The 21,771-nt window shown below is 59.1% G+C and overlaps 1 protein-coding gene across 1 annotated transcript in view; it reads left to right on the top strand.

Moving 5' to 3' along the window:
- VAV2 (vav guanine nucleotide exchange factor 2) overlaps nt 1-21,771 on the top strand; it is a 175,349-nt gene that overhangs the window by 120,752 nt on the left and 32,826 nt on the right. Inside the window, exons 5-9 of the mRNA XM_052648088.1 lie at nt 13,242-13,344; nt 14,971-14,985; nt 15,910-16,008; nt 17,734-17,802; nt 18,392-18,492. Of these exons, the coding sequence (XP_052504048.1) occupies nt 13,242-13,344; nt 14,971-14,985; nt 15,910-16,008; nt 17,734-17,802; nt 18,392-18,492 (387 nt within the window). The remainder of the gene's footprint in view (nt 1-13,241; nt 13,345-14,970; nt 14,986-15,909; nt 16,009-17,733; nt 17,803-18,391; nt 18,493-21,771) is intronic.

Below are 21,771 nucleotides of genomic sequence, written 5' to 3'. Positions count from 1 at the left end.
GGTCGTCCTGGCGGGCTGGCGGCAGAGCGCCGTGCGGCCCAAGTGTCCACCTTGGCTGTGTGCGGCTCTTGTGGCGGCCTCCTGTCTCTCCGGGCACGGTAGCTCCTTCTCGGGGCTCCCTTCCTCCCTCCCTGGGGTGAAAGAGTTGGCCCAGGTCATCCGTGGACCCTCGAGCTTGAAGGAGCCCGCTCCCGGCCGCCGGGCAGGTTCGCTTTCCTCAGGATTGAAGTGATTCTCAGGCTTGAATAAATGTGATCGGATGTGGCAGGGAACGTAATTTATCCTCAGACGTAGAGCTGCACGTTTTACCGCATCATAAAATGACTTCACAGTTTAAATGTGCCGTGTTAGCCTCTTGGGGTGATTGTTTGAAGATGCATAAAAGGTGGGAGTTTCTGAGTCGAGGCACCTCGAGGGCTTTGGGCATGCTCTGGGAGCTGGTCTTCCTCGTCCCTGGGGAGCGAGGCGGGGGCCACCTGCTGGGAGGGCAGAGGCCACGCTCCTCTGGCCGGCCCGTCCCTGCAGGGGACTCGGACCTGTTGCTCTGCCTGACTGTGACCCTCACACGAGGGCAACCTGGCTGGCCCGCCCAGCTCTCCCAGCTGCGACGAGAATTCCCTCATGTTCAGGCCTCCTTGTATGAAAGGTTGGCGTCGAGCAGGGGACCTGCACTTGTGGGGGACCCTCCAGGTGCGAGGCCTGGATGTGTCCCTGGGTTTGGGGGCACCTCATGTTTCTCTGAAAGAATTGCTTCTCTGAGGGGACAAATCTGACTTTGCAAAAACAGACCACTCCCTGCAGGATGCCGACCCCACCACAGCCCAAAGTGGGCTGACCGTGAAGCCCCCCAAAGTGGGGGTGTCCGCGGCTGCCCTCCTCCCGCAGGACGGGGACAGGCAGGGTCCCCCGAGCCCTGGATGCTGGGGAGGCCTCGCCCTGCCCTGCCGCCTGCCTCCTGGAGCCGGGGACACTGGCTCCAGGCTGCTCGGGGGGTGACGGCCAGGCATAGGAAGGCCTCGTCTCTCCCATGGTCCTTGCTGGGCGGGGCCACCCCGTCTGCTGGTCCAGCGGCCTGCACCTCTGGGTGTTCAGATTTTCCTCTGTACAGTAAGCACTTAGGGAGCGCCGACTGTATGCGGGGCAGGTGCGGTCCTGGGCTGGCGTCTCCTTGGCAGCGTGTGGTCCCTGCAGCCCTGTCGGGGGACTCTGCACCCACTTGTGAATCTGGAAGCCCAGCCTGGGCTGTGGGAGTGCCAGGATAGAGGAGCTGAAGCCAGTGTCCACAGGGCACATGGGGGTCTGTCCCCGTGCTGAGCCCAGCAGCTAAGGGGCAGAGTGGCTCTGAAGTGGGTCCTTAGAAGTCCTGGCCGTCCCCTAGGGCGGCTAGGTAGAGTCCCATGTGACCTGAGATGTGACTTAGGAAGCCTGCCCCACCCCCACCAGGCCGGCCGCTGCCTTATTTGGGGCTGGGGTCCTGGAGACGCTGGGGGTTGGCTATGTCTGTTACTCGGGACCCGAGGGCTGGCTGTCTGGGCCCCCAAGTCACCGTGTGTGTGTGCAGCCCAGCGGCCCTCCTGCCCCTGTGGTCTAGACAAGCTGCCCGACACTCCCTGCCCTCCCAGAACCAGCTGCTGGATGGCCAGGCAGGGGCAGCCCGTCCACACCCTTCCCAGTGAACAGGGTCGTAGCTCCCCCACCTCCTGGCTACGGAGGTGGCCGGCGGACTGACAGCCCTGAGCTCTGCTCTGCGCGGCTTCCTGTCCTGCCCTCCAGGGATGTCTTGATCTCTTGGCACCTGGGCCCAGCTGTTTCACAGGCCCCGCCTGCCCTGGGGGCCCAGGGCGTCAGTGACCTTGAAGCCCAGCACTCCAGGAAGGAAGTGTGTTCATTCTCTGTACTAGAGTGAGTCTGAGGGGCCTCCCTAGTGCCCGCAGAGCGGATGCCCCGTGCCACTCCACCCTGGCTAGAGAGTCGAATCACACAGGCCAGCGGACACGAGACGAGACAGACCTGGATGGCTTTTATTTTTAATACCTAGTTAAGCACGAGTCCTTTCAGGACCAGGGCTGTTGCAGCGATTCTGTGGTCTGATTGAACGATCTCCACAGGGTGGGGAGGCCGATGAGGAGGAGGCAGGCATTCATTGTGCTGTTTTCAAGAAGAAAGCGGGGCCAGCTGGGCGGTGGCCAGGAGGAGATGTTTGCAGTCTGTCTAATGAAGGCCTCTGCAAATCGCTTTCCGGATGCTGACTTCCAGACCCCCCTGAGGATAGAGACGAGGCCCTTGTACGTTACTTCCCCCGTGCGTAGCACAGACTCGACACACAGTGGCCCTTAAAAAATAGTGCTCAAAATCGCAATAAGCCTAACATGTTGGACTTAATTCTAAAAAAAACCCTGTCGTGTACACAGTATCTGCTGTATCGGTCACCAAACTCTAACTCATCCTATAAAACCCAGCCCGGAGGTCACCTCCTCCAAGAAGCCGTCCCCAGAAGACTGAAAGAGGCGCCCTCCCCAGAAGAGGAGAAGTCCCGCAGGGTCAGCTTTGTCACGGCGTTGTCATCGTCTTATTGCACTTGGGGTCCCCCAGACCCCCGAGGTGAGCACCTCATGAGGGCTACCCTGAGGGGAGCAGCGCAGAGAAAAGGCAGCTGCTTGAGCTGGGCCCTGCACACCGAGGCACCGAGGACGCGCCCAGGGGCCGGGGCCCTGACATCTGCGACTGTTATGTCCAGGAGCCTCGCAGCAGTTCCAGGCAGTTCAGGGGCCCCTGAGTGCCAGGCCCAGTCCTGAGCCCCATGCGCCATCTCAGCCCTCAGGACATCGCAGGGCCACTGGCCTCCTCCCTGGTTTCTAGTCCAGCTCAGCTCGGTTCAGTCGCTCGGTCCTGTCTGCTCTTTGCGACCCCATGGACTGCAGCAAGCCAGGTTTCCGTGTCCATCACCAACTCCCCGAGCTTGCTCAAACTCACGGCCAATCGGGTCATTTTGTAGTTGGGGAAGTTACGGCTCAGAGTGGGTAAGTGATTTGCCTGAGGTCGCACAGCACCCTTTACCCGACCAAGGAGGGACTGAAACCCGGAGCCATCTGCTGCCTGGCCCGGTCAGGCGCCTGGGCTTCATCCTTGTGACTAAGTCTGAATGGTGGGGAGATTCTCCTGCTGCTTCGGAAGAATCCCTGAGAAAGAGGGGCTTCTGGCAGGAAGCACACAGCCGGGCGAGCCTGGCTCGCCCTGGGAATCTCGCAGCCACAGTGGTGACGCCCCCGAACGGCTTTGCGACCTCAGGGACTGTCTTGCCCTTTCTGGGCCCTGCTCTCTGCTCCTGTAGGGAGCCTGGGTGTTAGGAAGAGGGTCAGCTGAGGGCAGGTGAGGCCTGCCCCCTAGTAAGCAGCGCCTTGTCTGTCTCTGTTCCCACGTGCAGCCCGTCCAGCCCACAGCCGGCTTCCCCAGGCCCTCCACAGCCCACTCTCCTTGCCACCCCGCCCCCCCCGACTGGGGTGGACGGAGGTCAGGAGATGCCAGCTTTGGTTTCCTAGTCACAGTTTAGTGGTGGTCAGGGATCTTGCTGTTCAGCGTGAGACGGCCCAGGGCCCAAAGGCACATCGCGTCGTCAGTCATGACGGTTTATGTCCACCGTACACACACAGGCTCGCAGGCGGCAGAAAGCAGAGTCTGTTCGCTCTTCTGTGATTTTCCGCGCGTAGCGGGGGGCGTGGGGGAAGCTCTTCTAAGCAGCTGACTTTCTGTACCGAAATCGAGGTTGGCGGGTGAGGCTCCTGGGGCAGCGGGGCGCGGGCCCGGGGTCTCAGCGGGAGGGGAGGTTTCTGCTGTCTCAGGGAGGCAGCAGGCCAGGATCGGGGCCTCCCGGAGGGCATCGGGCCATTGTGAGGGCCAGAGTAATTGTCAGGATTTAGCATCTGCCAGTACAGCTGCTGCCAGTGTGAAGGGGGAGAGGGGAGGGGGCTGCCCTGGGACGTGGGCTGGGGGCTGCGGAGGCCTGGGCAGCCTCTCACGTGGTGTCCCGCTGAAGGGGGCTCTGGGGTCTCACGGTGGCCTGGGCACGATCCGGAGGGGTGGGGGCCTCCTCTGCTCACACTGTCCTCTGTGCTCTCCTGGACAATTGGACAGAGAAGGGCGATTGCTGAAGCCCGCCAAGGACAGATCCGTGCTGACACTCGCCTCCCGGCTGTCTGGTCGGATGTGTTTCAGGACATCCGATGTCTTTGACGCTGCCGGTGTCTGTTTATTGAGCGTGGACCACCATGCTAAGTACTGTCTGGTGCACCTTCTCCCCCTCGTGGGGTGCTGGGCCATGGCCATTAGTGAGCACCTGCTGTATGCTGGGCCCGTGCTCCTCAGCTCCACTGAGGCTGATCCTTCCAGCGACGCTACCTCATCCCCAGTTAGGTTCTCTTCCCCAGAGCTGCAGAGCCCTGCCCAGGGCTGAGAGTCCATCCCAGACTCGACTGACTGCTTCCCCCTGAGGGGGCCGCATTCAGGAGAGTCAGGATCCCACAACGAGAGCTTGAACTGAAGGAGAAGGGGATGCGCCAGCCCTGTGGTCCGGCGTTGCCTGAGCGTGGTCGTGTGCACAGACCGCTTTAGCGTGGTGGGGACACGCAGTTTATCTGTGAAGCCCAGCCTCTGATAGCTGGGAACTTCACGACAAGGCTCTGTGGGTCTGCGTGATGCTGAGAAAAGACTCAGGCTGGGACTGAGATGGCCTGGCGTGATAGAACTCGGCCTGGGTGATTGAGAGTCCCTTTTGGGTTTTTTCCAGGGCCTTGAGTTCCTTTTCTAGGACCATAGGAGGTGGGACTGGAGTTAGGTCCAGTGCACTGGGCTCTGATCCTGGCCTCTGCCCCGTGGGATGGTTTGTAGGGGCCGTGGGGTCCCACTGAGCTCCGAGGGCCAGGGCACACTGGGTGGACCCAGCTCCTGTCGCAGGAGAAACAGAGGCCAGGGTCCGCGCCTCGTTGGATGAACCTCCAGGTCACAGGGATCCGCGCCTCGTTGGATACACCTCCAGGTCACAGCCCTGCACCCCAGGGCCTTTCAGACCTTCCGGGGCCTCGTGTTGCACCCTTCCCCACTGCTGACCCCACACCTGTCATTGCCTTTTTCTCCGTTCAGCCCCTGTGGCCGTCAGATGCACTGGGCCCGTCAGGCCCAGCAGTAACTCATCTGTGTTAGCAGATGCCCAAGGCTTGTAATGTATCTGCCCTCTGCCTGCTCAGGAGACTCACACTCGGAGGCAATGCCTCAGCTAAGAATCAGCGGGGCAGTGGTGGAATTTCCATGCAGTGTTGGCCAAAGGGACAGAGCTGTTGGAGACCAGAGCTTGTCACCCCACGCAAGTGACACTCCTCCAGGTCAGATGGGTCTGCATCTCAGAGGTAACTGCCACCCCGTTGGTCTCCCCACCCGGACTGTGAGGCCCATGGACAGACAGACAGTTAGTTGGTGCCTCTGTGTCCCTCGGATTCTGGGAGTCACCTACCAGTGCAGACTCGGTCTTAGGATAAGTGTAGATTAAAACAGTCAAATCTGATCATCTTTTCATCTTAATCGCCAAGTTGAGCAAACATATGTAGTTTTACCTTTATGACTTTGCTTTCGCTTTTTAAAAAAACTCACTTCTTAAAAAAAAAAAAACTCACTTTGCCGTTTCTTGTATTTCCCCCTCTCCTGGAACGTGGAACATGCGCGAAATGAAATTTCAGTGCTACTATTTTACAGTTTCGTGTGATATGCACGAACCTGTATTTCTTAGTGCTCATCGACCTGAATTAAATAATGGCTGTGGAGAGTCTTCATAATCGAAAAGGCCTATAAATGTAGAGAGCAGGCTTATGAGTGTCCTCATGGCTAGATAATGAGGCCCTGTCAACGGGGGTAAAGCTGGGACATCAAAGGCGTGAAGCTGATCATTCACCACTCAAGCTTGTCTGTCTGTTTTTAACTGAAGTTGGGCTGACTTACAGAGTTGTGTTGTTTCAGGTACAAAGCACTGTGCTCCAGTCATGCACACGTGCCTCTGTGTTTCCCAGGCTCTGCCCTTCCAGGTCACTGCAATACTGAGCATAGTTCCCTGCGCTGCACAGTAGGCCTTAGTCGTCCGCTTTATATATAGTGTGTGTATCTCTTAATCCCAAACGCCTGATTTATCCATCCCTCCCACAAGTTTTCAACAGGTTCTGGATAACAGACATTTTGCAGAATGGAGAGAAGTGACTGTGTCTGCATTTTTGAGATTTTTCTGTCCCGAGTTCAGATGCCGGAACACAGCTCTCCGTCTGGTGTCTCTGGCAGCCTATTTTTAACCTCGCTGCCCTGAGTGAATTAGAAGAGATGAATGTGGGGCCTGAAAGTCGATCCTGCCTGAATGACTGCTCCTTGCCCGTGCTGATTCTGAGGAGGAGGAGCAGCTGAGCTCGTGATGGACGTGTGTTGGGGGGACCGCAGGCGGTGTGTTCCCGCTGCCTCGGCCTCGCGGTTCTGTTCCTTCCGTGAGTGCAGAGGAGGGGGCAAGGGACAGCATCATCTCACCCGTACCTGGAGGAGCCCGCTGTTTCTTCTGGAGCTGCTCACTGTGGTTGGGATCGAGAGCTTGTAGTCCTTTACCTGAGGGAACCCCCAGTCCACTGGCGTGAGGTGTCAGAGCAAGAAACTGAGGGTGATAGGACAGTTAGAAAGTTCGGTGGAGAATGCTGGAAGGGAGGAGCCCACAGACGCAGATCTGCTGCAGAATCCACCTGAGTCCTGGGTTGACCATTAAACCTCTCAAACACAGGAGAGGCCCTAAGATTTCCGGCAAAAAATGCAGCGGCTGGAAACTGAATTTAGCTGTCATTTCAGCTGCTGCCCACAGGGAACATAGAGTTTGAAGTTTGAGTCCAGCCAACCAAGTAAACTGTCAGAACAAATATTACTCTTCGAAAGAAATAGTGGATCCAGGATCTCCGTAATGAGTCATTTGTAGTGTCCAGTGTGCGATAAAAAATCATCAAACCAAGAAAGAAACGGGTGTAAATGAGTCCTACTGAGAAGAAAACCAATGTCCAGGGGAATCACTGTTGAGATGACTTAGATGTCACAATTAGCAGCTTTTATTATTTTGATCAGGGCTTCGAGGAAAATGAGTGTCAGGTGAGTGAACAGATGGGGAGCCTCGGTAGAGAAATAGAAATTATAAAAAAGGACCAAATGGAAATTCTAGAACCGCAAAGCATGGCAACTTAAACGAATAGTCACTGGATCAGTTTAGCAGAAGACTGCAGATGGCAGAGGAAAGAATCATTGGACTTGAAGATAGTTCAGTGGAAGGGATACACTCTTAAGTAGCAGAAAAAAAAGAAGATTTAAAAATATGAGCAGAGTCTCAACATGTGGGACAATATCAAGTGTCTAATAGGCATAATTGGAATCCCAGAAGGAGAAGAAAAAACAAGTAAGGCAGGAAAAAAAACTGAAAAAACAGTAGCCTTGAGCTTCCTAAATTCAAAATCTCTATGGTAAACTACAAAATGTTGCTGAGAGACAATCAAAGACCTAAATACATGAAAGTATACACTCTGTTCATAGATTGGAAGATGATCTTGTTAAGATGTCAGTTTTTCCCAAGTTAGACTGTAGATTTACCACAGTTCTTATTATAATTCCAGCAGATTCCCTTTTTTTAATTGACAAAGTTATTGTAAAGTTGATACAGAAACATAGAGGACTTCAGGATGGCCTAAACAGTCCGATCAAAGAACAAAGCTAGGCCTTCCCTGGTGGCTCGGCGGTTAAGGAAGCCACCTGCCAACGCAGGGGATGTGGGTTTGACCCTGATCCAGGAAGATCCCACGTGCCGCAGAGCGACTCAGCCCGTGTGCCACCACTGCTGAGCCCACGTGCCACCGCTCCTGAAGCCTGCTGCCCCAAGGCCGGTGCCCTGCAGCAGGAGAAGCCCCCCCAGTGAGAAGCCCACAGTCCACCATGAAGGGCGGCCCCTGCTCACTGCACCCGGAAACAGCCCGTGCAGCAGCAAAGACCCAGTGCAACCAAAAATAACCAAATAAAATTATCTGCCAAATGGTTAAGGAGAGAACAAAGCTAGAGAGTTTACACGACCTGATTTCAAGCCTTTCTGTAAAGCTTACATTAAGGCAGAGTGGTACTGGCGTAATGATAATTGAATATATTGATGGGCTAGAATAGAGCATTCTAGAACAGACCCACACACACGTGGTCAACTGGTTTTTGTCAAAGGGATCCAAGCAATCCAGTGAGGAAAAGAAAGTTTTCAACAGATTGTTCTGAAGCATCTGGATATCCACACAGGGATGGGAAAATGAACTTCGAGCCCTACCTCACACCGTACATAGATTTCCAGTTGAGGTGGACCAGAGGCCTAAACATAAACACTGTATAGATCTTAGGAGAAGATACAGGAGAAAACCCTTTGCAACCTGAAGGAAAGCAGAGATTCTTACATGAGGCACAAAGGTTTCTTAGATGTGATACAGGATAGAGTCAGGACACCATAGAAGAAAAACTCAATAAATTAAGTTTCATTAAAATGAAAAATGGATCCTTATCGAAAGACACCATGGAGAACTTCCCTGGTGGCTCAGAGGTTAAAGCATCTGCCTCCAATGCGGGAGACCCGGGTTCGATCCCTGGGTCAGGAAGATCCCCTGGAGAAGGAAATGGCAATCCACTCCAGTATTCTTGCCTGGAGAATCCCATGGACAGAGAAGCTTAGTAGGTTACAATCCATGGGGTCGCAAAGAGTCGGACACGACTGAGCGACTTCACCTTCACCTTGCTGGAGACTGGGTTGGGGGGGGAATTTTTTTTAATATACCTGACCAAGGACTTGTATCCATCATATATAAAGAACTCCTAGAATTCAATAAGAAGATGGCAACTAACTTTTAGAAATGGACAGAAGTCTTGAGCAAGCCTTTTACATAGAAAGATACACAAATGTCCGTAAGTACACGGAAAAGTTGTCAACATCGTTAATCATTGCAGGAATGCAAAATAAAGCCACAATTCTATCTCACTACTTGCACACTCTAGTGGCTAAAATTGAAAAGACTGGAAGTTGCCAGAGCTGGAAAGAACTGGAGTAACTGTCACTCATGCACACTGCTGCTGGTGACATGAATGCTGCAGCTGCTCGCTTTGGGAAAATGCTTGGCAGCTACTGATGAAGTTAAATGTGCCCACCTCCCCTTTGGTCCAACAATTCCACGCCTTGTGGAATTTCATTTCCAAAGGAAATGAGAGCATATGTCCACCAAGAAAAAGGCAAATGCTCATAGCAGCTTTTATTTACGATAACCAGAACTTGGAAGCCACCCAAATGTTCATCAAAAGGAGAATGGATGTCAGATTGTGGCACATTCATGCCGTGGATTGAGACTCAGCTATAAAAAAGGGATGAATTGCTGATGGGGGCAGCAGCCTGGATCTAGAGGCATGATGTTGAGGAAAGGAAGCCAGGGCCAGAAATGGGCCTGGCACACGCTGCTGTTGATGTGACATTTAGAACAGCTGAAGAGAAAGTCTATGGTGAAGAACAGTCAGAGGCGTGACTAGGGGAGGGGATAATCAGGAAGGGGAGGAGCTCGTAGGGGAGACGAGAGTGTTCTTCAGTGTCACGGGGTGTGGGTGCCCTTGTCAAAATGGTGCAACTCAGGTATGCCTCAGTCTACGCGCAATCCTGCTCAGCTGCCCAGGCGTGTCTGACTCTGCAACCCCGTGGACTGCAGCCCGCCAGGCTCCTCTGTCCATGGGATTCTCCAGGCAAGAACACCGGAGTGGGTTGCCACCTCCTTCTCCAGGGGACCTTCCCGACACAGGGGTCGAACCTGCGTCTCCTGCAGTGGCAGGCAGATTCTTTCCCACTGAGGCACCCGGGAAGCCCCATCTCAGTCTGCACAAACCCTGAAAATGGTGGAAAGCCTGCGTTGCGGCATTCCACGCTGCGCTCAGCAAGCAGCGGTGCCCTGTAGAGACCGGCGCATGCCTAGTTAGGCGGGTGGCGCCAGAGAAGAGGGTGGCAGAGGAGGGGCTTGTCCCTCAACACCTTTTCTAGGACCCCACAGTCCACACGGGCATCCAGGCGTCTTTCAAGTCCCGCCTGTCCTGGAAGCTTTGGAGCCTCCAGCCTTCGCTTTCCTCTCCCTCCGGATGATGCCGCGGCTCTGGCTGGGGATCCCAGCAGGGCAGGTGTCTGCCTCGCCCTTAGATGGAGAGACCTCCTGTCCCGTTTCTCTCACTACCCTCTGCGCCACGTCATCAGGGCCTCATCCAGCAAAAGCATGCCGACCAGCCCAGCTGACCGGGAGGCCACAGAACAGGAATATGGCGTTCGTATGACATACGGCCAGTTCCCTGCCCGTCCGCTTGGCTTTCCCATCTGCCTGATGGACAGCTTTGGGCTCAGGTGCATCTTGAGCCCTGATTCAGGTTGACTGGTGGTGGGCGCTTCCCCAGGGCGGGGGTCTTTGCTGAAAATGATTCCGAGCGAGTTGGGGTAGAGTCCTGGGGTCAGTGAGAATGTTCCCCCAAATGTGGGATGATAAAGGGGGCTCTTCTTGGGCTGGCAGATTGCTGCCCCTGCACCTGATGACCCCACAGACCCTTTCAAGGCTGACGATTTTGATTCATTTAATCGGCTTTTGGAATATTTAACCATCACGATCCCCTCACCCACTTGACTGCCTTCCACCGGCCCGTCGGAGCAGAGCGGATGTCTGTCTGCAGATGGTGGGATTGAGAGCGTGCCTGCCTCCCCTCTGTTCCACGCTGTCAGGATTCCAGACAGAGCCTTTGTCACCAGCCTCGCTCGGCTGATGACGGAAACCCCAGGATGTCTGGCACCCTTAGGGAAGAACCCATGCAGGTCCCTGCCTGAACCCAGGACCCGGGAGGCTGGGACTGCAGGAGCCCCACTTCCTTTGGGGGCAACACCTGGAGGGGCAGGGGGTGATTCATGTGAATGCAAGTTACCATTCCCAAGGCCCACCTTGGGGGGACAGACACCGTCCTCTGCCTTCTCGTAGGTTCTGACAGGAGCTGGGGGCTCTGTCACCGTCTGGGTGCTGATTTGCACCCCAGTTCTTGGGACTGCTGACGTCCAGACACGCAGCTTGCTGTGGAGGGTGGAGGGTGGGTGGGAGAGGGCGGGAAGGACGGGGCTGGCCGAGTTCGCCCCCCGCCCCTCCCCGTAGCCGCCGCGGAGCCTCAGTGTGTGACCCTAATCTGTGAAATGGTGCCAGCGCTCCCACCTCCCAGGCGGCGTTGAATTGAAAAGCAGACGCGTGTTTTTCGAGGCCCCCATGTGCTCTGACATCCTGCCCGCCCCTCCGTGGGTGGGTGGCTGCTCACGTAAGCACTGGGGGGGGTCCGTTAGCTGGCGCAGCACCGTGTGGTCCGGCTGTGTTCTCTGCCCATCTTCTTCTTCCCCACACCTGGAGAGGTTGTGAAACACCAGGGGAGGTCTCCCAGAGCAGCCGCATCCCGTCCCGCCCCCCGTCCATCAGCTGCAGGGGTCTCACCAGGATGGGCACTGGCTGCCCCCGTCCCCGAAGAGGCACGTCCGATGCTTCTGCTCACTGCCCCATCGCAGTGAGCTGGGCTGGCGTCCAGGGCTCCAGGGAGACCAGGCCCCTCTGGCTGCCTAGGTCTTCGCTAGAACGGCACGGCCTCCTCTCTGGTAGGTTTGCAGAGAGCTCTCTCCCTGACCCCGGAGGCCCCCGCCTGCCCTCGCCTGTAGAACGGCAGCTAACATTCAAGTGCTCGGTTTGGGACGTGGCTAGAAACTCATTCATAAGAGCGGCTGGTGTCATTTCTCCTCTCTCCTCGCCCCCTTCCGCTGACTCGGGCAGTGGTCCACCTCATCCTGATGCCTTTCGGAGGAGAACTTGGCCAGCCCGCCTTCAGCCCGGCTGGGTGAGCTGTACCCCGCAGAGAGGGGCACAGGGCCCTGGTGTGGGCCTCCGTGGTGAGCTGGCCTGCTGAGGCCTCCAAGGACAGACCCCACGGCAGGCTGAAGAGCTGGCCACCCCGGGCCCAGTGGTGCCCCAGGCCAGAGCGACCCCTGGGGTCAGGAGTGGGCTGTGCGCCAGGCTTGCGGGAGCTGTTGAACAGTCCCATCGGCTCATCTGCTGATTCAGTGCAAGTTTATTGAGCACCTGCCTTGTATCAGGTGTGGAGATCAGAAGGGATTACGAAGTTGGGTTTTGTCTGGAGGTGAGATAGGCTCACCCACCGGCATGTATGGAATAACTGGAGGTGCCATGAGAGGAGAGCGCTGGGGAGAGTCTGGGATGGCAGACTGGGCGGAGGTCCCAGAAGGCCTCTTGGAGGAGGTGTCTCATGACTTGATTCTGCAGGTCAGAGGAGATGACTTGTTGGTCGAGCTCATGAGCGGAAACAAATACCTATTGAATTATGAATCGAGCAGTAACCGCCTTGTGTGCACGCTCAGGCAACTTCAGTCACCTCCAACTCTTTGCGACCCCATACACTGTAGCCCACTGGGCTCCTCTGTCCATGGTATTCTCCAGGCAAGAATTCTGGAGTGGGTTGCCATGCCCTCCAGGGGATCTTCCCAACCCCGGGATCAAACCTGGATTTCCTGTACTGCAGGCGATTCTTTACCGCTAAGCCACTGGGGAAGGCCGGTAACTTCCTTGCTCATTTGGAAAGGCACATTGCAAGCTTTGCGTCCCTCTCTGCTCGGCTCCCTGACCTCTTGGCAGGGAAGATGTCCATGTGTCTGCGACTTCTGCACTTTGACCTTCACACTTGGACTGCAGGGGCTGGGGAGACTCTGGGCTGAGCCAAGAGCTTGCGGGGCTCCAGGTCCCAGGTGTGGGTGTGGGAAGGGCATTTTTGGTCCCCAGAGCTGGGCACCACCTGTTAAGGCAGCATCTTGCCCTCAGCCTCCCGTCGGGCATCCCCAGCATTTACTAAACGACTGGGATGGGTGCGCTTTATCGTGGTGGGAGACCTTCCAGAAGGGCAGCAAGCAGAGCCCGAGGCTGCCTGAAAGTGAGATCCCAGAAGCCTCGGAAGGCAGGTGCTACACCTTGTCACTGGACTGGGAGACGGAGGCTGAGAGGGAGAGGCTCTCGGTGGCCCCGACGGCCTCTCCTCTCCAGGAGGCCCCCGCGGGCTGGCGCCCCCGGTGGCTGTGGCTTCAGCGCCCGCCTCTGACCCCCTCTGCCTCCCCACAGTGAGCACGGCGTGGGCGAGGACATCTATGACTGCGTCCCGTGCGAGGATGACGGCGACGACATCTACGAGGACATCATCAGGGTGGAGGTGCAGCAGCCCATGGTGAGCCCGGCCCGCCGCGCCGCGCAGCCTCTGCGCCGACCCCACGGCAGAGCCCCCGAGAGGGGCCCGGTCCTTCCCAGCGCCCCGGCGCCCCTTCTTTCCCGTGAAATGTTCCTGGGAGACGGAGGTGCCACCTCCGCCACCCCACCGCCCCGGGCATGTTGCTGTGGAATTCTCCCCCAGAAGGCGTGCAGGACCCCGAGTCCCTCCTGCCCGGGGAGCCTGGGGAGGAGACTCAGTGGTGACCTCAGGCAGCTGGACCCCTGCCCCGCTGTGCAGAAGCACGAGGCGCTGTGCGCTCAGTCAGCCCGCCAGGCACCTTCGCGCACAGGGGTGTTCATTTCCAGCCGTCAGCAGTCACCCCTCGACGGCTGTGTGTGCAGCTGCTCAGCTGGAGAGGGGGGTCCTGCTGGGCCAGGATGGGAGACGGGGACCCAGTGGGGTGGATTCCAGCCGCCTTGCACCCCCAGACTCCTGGGGGTGGGCGAGATGCCTCTTGACAACCCTAGAGGCTCTTGCTGCCATTTGCTTTCACCAAAGAAATGCAGGGAAGCAAGTTTCGGTGTTTTCCCTCAGTGTGGGGTTGAGCATTGGTGATGCAGAAACAGGACTTTCAGAGGCCTTGCCCTCTGCCGGGAGGCGTCGAGACGCTGGCAGCCAGCTCACAGCCCCGACTACAGAAGAGGTTTCTTGTTTGGCCCCTCGAGGGTCTGAAGGTGGATTTCCTTCTCCACGATCACCAGGAATCTCGCTCTAGAGAGTCAGGGGTGTGTCTGTGACCCCAGGTCTGCCCCTCCACCCAGGCAGTCCTGCTCCTGAACCTTCCAGGGAAGTGGGCTTGGGGGGCGGGAGGTCTCCACTTCACCTCCCTGGAGCTGGTCCCAGCTGGCTCTTGAGAGACCGCATCCGCCCCTCGCCCACAGAAGCCCCAGGACCCACTGCTGCCTCTGGTCCTGAAGGGACATACAGAACCCCGGGCATCTGCGGGGCTGGGGGGATGCCTGCCTGTGTCCTGGGGACAGGCTGGCGTCCCACCTGCCCAGTGATGCTTAGCTTCCCCAGGCTTGGCACTGGGCTCACACTGGTCCACCAGGCAGGGTGGGCCTCCTGCCATATGGCAGGTCCCCAGAGACAAAAGCTGGCTTTATTTCCTTCCCCATCATGTCTGGAGATATCTGAATAGTCTGAGTGGAAGGTACAGGGGATAGTGATGTCTCTAAAGGAAGATAAAGCCAGGGCATGGCAGGTGCCATGCAGAGCCTGGCCCAGGATGGGGGAAGGTGTCACCCGCTCAGTCCCAGTCTGTCCCCTGTCCCAGCCTGACCCCGTCCCAGTCTAACCCCATCCCAGCCTGACCCCATCCCACTCTGTCCCCTATCCTGTCTGTCCCCATCCCAGTCTGACCCCGTCCCAGTCTGACCCCGTCCCGGTCTCTCCCCATCCCAGTCTCTCCCCATCCCAATGCCGTCCTCCCATCTCACCGGGCTGGCGTTCGGCGGGTGGCGGGTGTGGCGTGATCCCTGGGTCTGGTGTCTGTGTCAGTGAGCTCCCTGGCCTCCCCAAGCTCGGCTTGAGTAAGAGCAAGCACTGCTAACTATCCTTTCTGTTTCTTCCGCATGCTTTCAGATTAGATACATGCAGGTAAGTGGCCTGCAGAGGGGAGGCCCCGGCTCAGGTCTGCCAGCTCCGTCTTCCTGCACCTTCAGGAAGCCTCAGTCCTCTTTGCAACAACCCGGGACCCCTCCCCAGGGAGACACTATCGGTCTCCACATTCTTAGATGCAGTTTTAGGGGGTCGTGGACCCTGAACACCAAGTTCCCAGGCTGAGCAGGGCTTCGGGCTTTGGGAAGGAGCCTGGGTCATGTGCCCACTTGACAGGCTGCTTTGGAGTGCTGTGGCCCCAGCCAGCCCACTCGAGGCCCTGGGGGCGTTTCTTGGAAAAGAAGGATGACGTCAAGGCGGGTTTGAGTCCAAATGGCCGGTGTGTCGCCTGTCCAATATTCTCTCAGCCAAAAACCTAAGGAGAAGGCCTGGACCATCCACAGTCACCCCTGACAGTCATCCCCCCCGTGGCTCCTTCCCCGGCCCCTGTGGCCGCATTATCTTGCTCAGTCCTGCCCTAGAGGGCCCCCCACAGGGGCCTGTCCCAGGGACCTCTGCCGATGGGCTCTGAGCTCTGCAGAGTCGGAGACTGCTGGGTATTTGGAACATCTGGCTCTGCCAGGGATTGGCCCCTTTCTCCAAGGCACTGACAGTCTGGGACGGTGGGTCGGTGGACGTGGGTCCCCAGGGAGCTGGTCAGAGCCTCTCCCCGTGCGCACAGTGGGTGCTTTAAGCATGCGCCGCCTGCTGCGTGTGCTGGAGGGGGTGGCCAGCCTGGTGGGGACCTGCTGTCACCGTCCTCAGGGTCATGCCACGCCCCCTGCGCTGGCCTCAGGGTCCCCGTGCCCAGGAAGGAGGGGAAGAGCGTGCCGTCCCCCATCGCACCCGCTCCGCACTTGGCGACCCCCCAGCCGAGCATGGGGCACGGCAGGGTCCTGGCTGACGTCCTGTGTCCTCCCCTAGAAAATGGGCATGACAGAGGATGACAAGAGGAACTGCTGCCTGGTGGAGATCCAGGAGACGGAGGCCAAGTACTACCGGACACTGGAGGACATCGAGAAGGTGGGCGTGGCCGCTGGGGCCTCTCCCCAGGCAGGGGCTCAGGGCAGTGGTGGCAGGCGGGCACAGGGCCTCTCAGCTTTGTACCCCTGCCTCCCGGGAGCGTATCCCCAGGCAGGGACTCAGGGCAGTGGTGGCAGAGGGAGGGGGACACGGGGCCTCTCAGCTTTGTACCCCTGCCCCACCCATCCGGAGAGCACCCTCACCTGTCCTCTGGCCTCTGGCTCCACGCAGGCTGTGGCCCCACACAAGCTGTGGGCTTTGCCCAGGCCAGTTTCCTGGGAGTCCTGGGCCCTGCCTCCCACCCCTCGGCCTCAGCTCGGATCCGAGACCATCCTGAGCTTGTTTCTGCCGCTCCTTCCAGCCTGACACTGGGCATCGTTGCCGCTTCTGCTCCTGAAATGTGCTGAGCTAGGCTCTTTATGGGTGCATCCTAGCCCAGAGCTAAATGCCTTCTGCATACGCCGTCACCCAGGCCGGGCACTGAGTGAGCTCTTTGTGAGCACCGCCTCACTGAGCGCTGTCTGCACTCAGCCAGCCCCCGTCAGCCGGGTGCGCAGCAGGGCCGGCCTGTAGGTGGCTGTGAGAGCCCCGTACCTGGGGCTCTGCTGGGCCCGATGCTGGCGGTCTCTGCAGCCCCGCTGGCAGATGGTGTGATCAGTGCTGTCTCCCCACCGGCCTACCCGGTTCCTGGAGGACACAGGTGGGCTTTCTCCCCGCTTCCTGTGACCACTGGCTCCGAGCCAGTTCCCTGTCACTTGGCGTCCTCACGGCAGTGCTTAGAGGCGTGAAAGAACCGACGTTGCTTTCAGGAGAGACCATGCCAGCTTTCTTTGCAGAGCAGGACCAAGTGTAGCCGTCCTGGGGATCCCTAGGTGGGTCCCCACTGTTTGGGGCACACAGGAGCCTCCAGCCAGGAGTCCTGAGATGCCCCCGGGGACGATGGTGTTTGTAACCCTTCCCAGCCCCCCAGCTGGGTCTCAGGGGAGGAAGCAGTCCCAGAGCAGGGCGCCGCCCAGAAGGGGAGTACTGTTCAGGTGCATCCCGCAACCACAAGCGCAGGAGGAGAGGCTTCTGCTCATGCAGCGGCCACGGAGAGGGCCAGGCGGCTGGGACCCTGCGGTGGGCAGGGAGGGTGGCCGGCCGTTCCCTGGGGGGCCTCTGGGGCCGGTTCCACATGTGGGCACCTTGTCTAAAGGCTGCTCCTGTGGCGAGTGGGGCTGGAGTGCGCCTTTCTGACGACAGGCCTGGGGGGACACTCGGAGCAGAGGCCCAGGACCTGATGCCTGGAGAGACTCACGCAGTGTCTCTGTCCTCACATGCGCCCTTGCGTGATGCCCTCACCTCCCGGGGGAGCCTCATTTTCCCCAAATGTCTCAGACAGTGACAGCAAAGCCCACCCTGGTTGCCTTGGGGTTGAAGTCCAGCCCCACATGCAGGGGGTCCCCCGCGGAGCTGTGCCCACCTTGGCGGGGTGGGGGTCCAGTGCTCACACTGATTGCCAGGCTGGACCCCGCCCAGCCCACACTGGGCTTGCCCCGCAGAGTGGCTCTCGGGTCTCCCCAGAAAGCCCATGCTCTCCGGGAGGCACGGAGCCTGCTGTGTGCCGGGCTGAGTGGTCGCCCCGTGGAGAGCCCGTCTGTGGACACCTGACCCTGTGAGGCCGTTAGCACCCCCGCCTCCCTGCCAGCTCCAGGCCGGGGTGCAATGAAGGCTTCTCTCTTGCAGAACTACATGGCGCCCCTGAGGCTGGTGCTCAGCCCGACAGACATGGCAGCCATCTTCATCAACCTGGAGGTGAGGGTCCCGCCCCGGCTCGCTGTGTGGGGGCCACCGCCCTAACCCGCTGCGACGTCGGGCGGGCTCCAACTTGAGGGGTCTTGGAGGGCTGGACCCTAGAGGTCCTCAAGGGCCCACGAGGTTTTCTTAGCAGTGGAGGGGAGTGGTACCCTCCCTCTCTCTGAGCACACTGAGCCGCTTCACTGCCCTGTGGGGTCTGAACACGGACGCAGGGGGTGGCGGCCGTCCCTCTGCTCTGGAGTGGACACACTTCTCCGGGTCTGGGCCCCGCTTCCACGGAGCAGAGACTTGACCCTCAGAGCCTGTGAGCCCCTTCGCTGCCTCACCCAGCGGGTGGATCTCGAGCGTGCTGGTGGGGTCTAGCTCCAGGGCTTGCCTGGGGTTGGCCACGGTGTGTCTGGACAGGCTGGTGCGGCTGTGGCCAGCTGTAGAGCCTTGCAGTGGATCACACCTGGGGGGGCACACCCAGCGCCCGGCCCGCGTGTAGACGTCCTTCCAGCAGCAGCCCCGAGAGGCTTGACCGGAGCCTCTGCACCCCCAGCCCCGCCCTCCGAGCCTGCTCACACGGAGTCGCTTTTCGTCCCAGGAGCTGATCAAGGTGCATCACAGCTTCCTGAGGGCCATCGACGTGTCCATGATGGCGGGCGGCGGCTCGCTGGCCAAGGTCTTCCTGGACTTCAAGGAGAGGTGAGCGGACAGGGCCTCGGGGCGCCTCCGGTTCTGCCCTGTCCTCACTTGTAAACTGAGGAAACTGCCCTCCCTGCCCTCCCAGCCTGGACGGGAGGGGCCTCACGGGGGCCCTAGCAGCCCCTTCACCTCTGTTCCTGGGGGTCTGGGGGGACAGGGACCCTCTTGCTGTCAGGTTTCCTGCTGTGCTGTGGGCCCTCGGGGATCCGGTGCCAGGGGATTCAGGCCCTGAGCCTGGTGGGCGTGGCCTTGGAAGCTGCTGCTGTAGGAACCAGCCCCCCTGCAGGCCTGAGGGAGGGGCTTCAGGGGCTCCGGGTGCCCTGGGCGGAGGACACACGCCTGCTTCCTTGCCAGAACGCCACACCTGGACTTCTTTATCGGTTGCTCAGGGGCAAGGATGGCGTTTGTGCCCCTCGGTGCCGTGCGGGTGACCAGAGGCCGGACCTGGACCCCAGCCACTGAAGGCAGCGGCAGCCGGCTGTGTGGAGGGGCCGAGCCCAGGAGGCTGGGCGGGGTGCAGGCAGCAGCTGTGGGCGCAGATGCGTGGCCATCCTGGCGTAAACCAGCTTCAGCCCTGAATTTGGGGAGACCGTTGTTCTGGGTCCAAGAGCACGGAGCACTGGGCCTTCATGTGGCGCCCGGCTTCCGTCTGAGCGTCCGCAGCCTTGGGGCAAGTGTCCACGGGGCTGAGGGGGTGTAGATGCCCTCGTCAGGACACCAGGCGGCTTCTCTCCTCCGGGTCCCACCCAGGCGGTTGGACGGGGTTTGGATGCAGAGAGGGCCCCGGCCTCCAGCCCAGCAGCGTCACCTGCAGTCCTGTGCCCCTTATGTGCCTGATGTGACGGCCGTGGTCCGGGATCCAGGCTGTCGGGGGAGAGCGACAGCTTCAGGAATCAGTGCAGCGCCTGGTCTTTACACTGCTATCGTGTGGCCTCTGAATCTGTTTCATTCTTGGCTTTAAGCCTCTGTTTTGTCACCCCAGCTGACGGAGGGGGTGCAGAGGTGGCCTTCTCTTCTTGAGAACGGCCTGCTGGAGCCTGGTGGTGGCGGGTAGCTGGGGGGTGGCATGGAATTGGGATTCTGGAAGCTTCTAGCTGAGTGCGGAGGGCAGCTGTCAGGATGGCTCTGCCATCCCAGCAGAGATCTGGGCCTCTGCTTCCCTCCCTCACACCTCGGCCGCCAGCTCTCGAGGGCGAGATGCTGATGAGGACGAAGCCAGGTGATGTGGTGATGTGAAGGGGCTCACGAGAGGCCGGCCCTATGGGGGGCCCAGGAGACAGCGGTTTTAGCCACTGAAACCCCAGGAGATCCACCAGGGGACGGGGCCTTGCTTTCTGTCCATCATGGAATCTTTGGAGGAGGAGCCCACAGAGTTCTGTCTTCATGGTGCTTAGACCTGGCTGCTCGTTGAAGCCATGGGAGCTTGTTAAAAATGCCGATTCCCGGGGTCTGAGGAGGGGTCCTGAGAGCTGTAGGAGGCCCCCCAGGGGCTGGTGGGGACCCTGGGTTCTTGTCACCCTCATCTGCAGGAGGCTCCCCTGCGTCGTCCGCCAGGTGACTCTCAGCTCCCTCGTAACCCTCCTGCCCAGATGGCCACCGCAGGGCGCCTTCACCTGGGACCTCCTGAAGGTGCCTCCCCAGGCGCATCCAGCTCTGGGCAAGGCGCTGTGCCCCCCTGAGGCGGGCAAGGGTCCTCGAACCTGCTCTCTCAGGGGCCAAGAGTTGGGGGCTCCCGGGAGCCGCGAGAGAGCCCCAGTGCCTGTGTAAACGCGCGTGCAAGGGGAGGGGAGTGGACAGGGTTCCTCCAGGGACCAGAGGGTGTGGGCCCGCTGGCTGGCCCGGGCGAGGATGCGCAGATGGAGGCTGGGGGTCAGGCCAGCTCTGTAGCCCACCCTCTGCCCCCAGCAAGGTTCTCCTCTCACCTGGCTGCAACCCACTGTACCAGATGAGCCCACGTCATGGTGCCCCGCTGGCGCACTTGAGCTTCAGACCTGACCCTCGCCCAGATGGCGGGCGCAGCGCCTCATTTGTGCCGTGCCTCGGCTGAGTGGGGGTGGCTATGGATGAAGCGGGACTCTGGGCCCGTTAACCCAGCTCAAGGGCAGGTGTGTGCCCTAGATGAATGGTGTGCCCTCCCGGAGACCCTCCTCATCCTCCGTGCCAGGCCGTAGCTGCCTGGCCCCCAGGGTCCAGTTGGCCCATGAGCAAGACCCAGCACCCACATCCACGCACGACCTCGGGCTGACCCGCTCCCAGGCCTCCTTTCCTCAGGACATGATGGATGTTTCCACCTTGGAGAAAGGCAGTGAGCTGAGCGTATCCTGGTACCAAGGGCTCTGCGGACCATCACCCCCTGCAAGGCCTCGGGGACCTGGATCCTTTTGTTGGGGCCCCTTTGTGGGAGGAGCTGGCTGTGTGTCATCAGAGTGTATTGGCCAAATCGCTGCGCCCACCCAGCGTCCGCCTTTTCTGGCACTTCCCTTCAATTTCTGAGTCAGCGATGACCCTGATGTTCACTGATGTTTGCTGACTTACCGACTCCACAGACATTTTTGTGCAGCACCCGAGCATTTATGGAGTGCCTGCTGTGTGCAGCCCCTGAGCATTTATGGAGTGCCTGCTGTGTGCAGCCCCTGAGCATTAATGGAGTGCCTAGTGTGTGCAGCACCTGAGCATTTATGGAGTGCCCACTGTGCGTGGCATTCAGACTCTGGGCCAAGGACATCGTGGTGAACAGAGCTGGCTCAGCTCTCCCTGGGAATGAGTCCACAGATAAGACTTATTATGGGCTGCACGAGAGCAGGGGGAGGGGGACATGGGGAAGGGACTTGGAGCCGACGGTGGGGGCCCCCGAGGACCTGGGTGAGAGAGGATCAACCCTGAGGCCGTGTGGGCAGCAGAAACTGAAGGGAAGGCCCTGGTGGGAGCTGGGAGCTCTGTTCTGGAAATTGGGAGCGGCCAGGGGAGCAGGAATGAAGCGGGTATAGAGGCACCTCTCTCAGGAGAAATCCCAGGTTCTGGTAGGCTGAGAGAGGGATGCAGAATTTTTTAGCTGAGGGCAGGAAAAGCCACTGAGCAACTCAAGGGACAAGATCCTGGCAGCTCATCACGGATGAAGAATGGGCTGGCATCCGAGTGTGTTGTGCAAAGTGGCAGAGGACAATCACCTCCCTCTTTCTGGAGGTTATACTCCCATTAATGTGGTGTTGCTCCTCAGACAAGGCAGATACTCCTGTTAACCACCTGGGCCTAAAGAGACGTGTCCCACCCAGAGGGACA

Source organism: Budorcas taxicolor, chromosome 11 (genome assembly GCF_023091745.1).
Source record: "Budorcas taxicolor isolate Tak-1 chromosome 11, Takin1.1, whole genome shotgun sequence".
In the NCBI taxonomy this organism is placed as follows: Eukaryota; Metazoa; Chordata; class Mammalia; order Artiodactyla; family Bovidae; genus Budorcas; species Budorcas taxicolor.
Note: the sequence above shows the minus strand (reverse complement) of the source record. Positions and strands in the feature narration are given on the sequence as shown.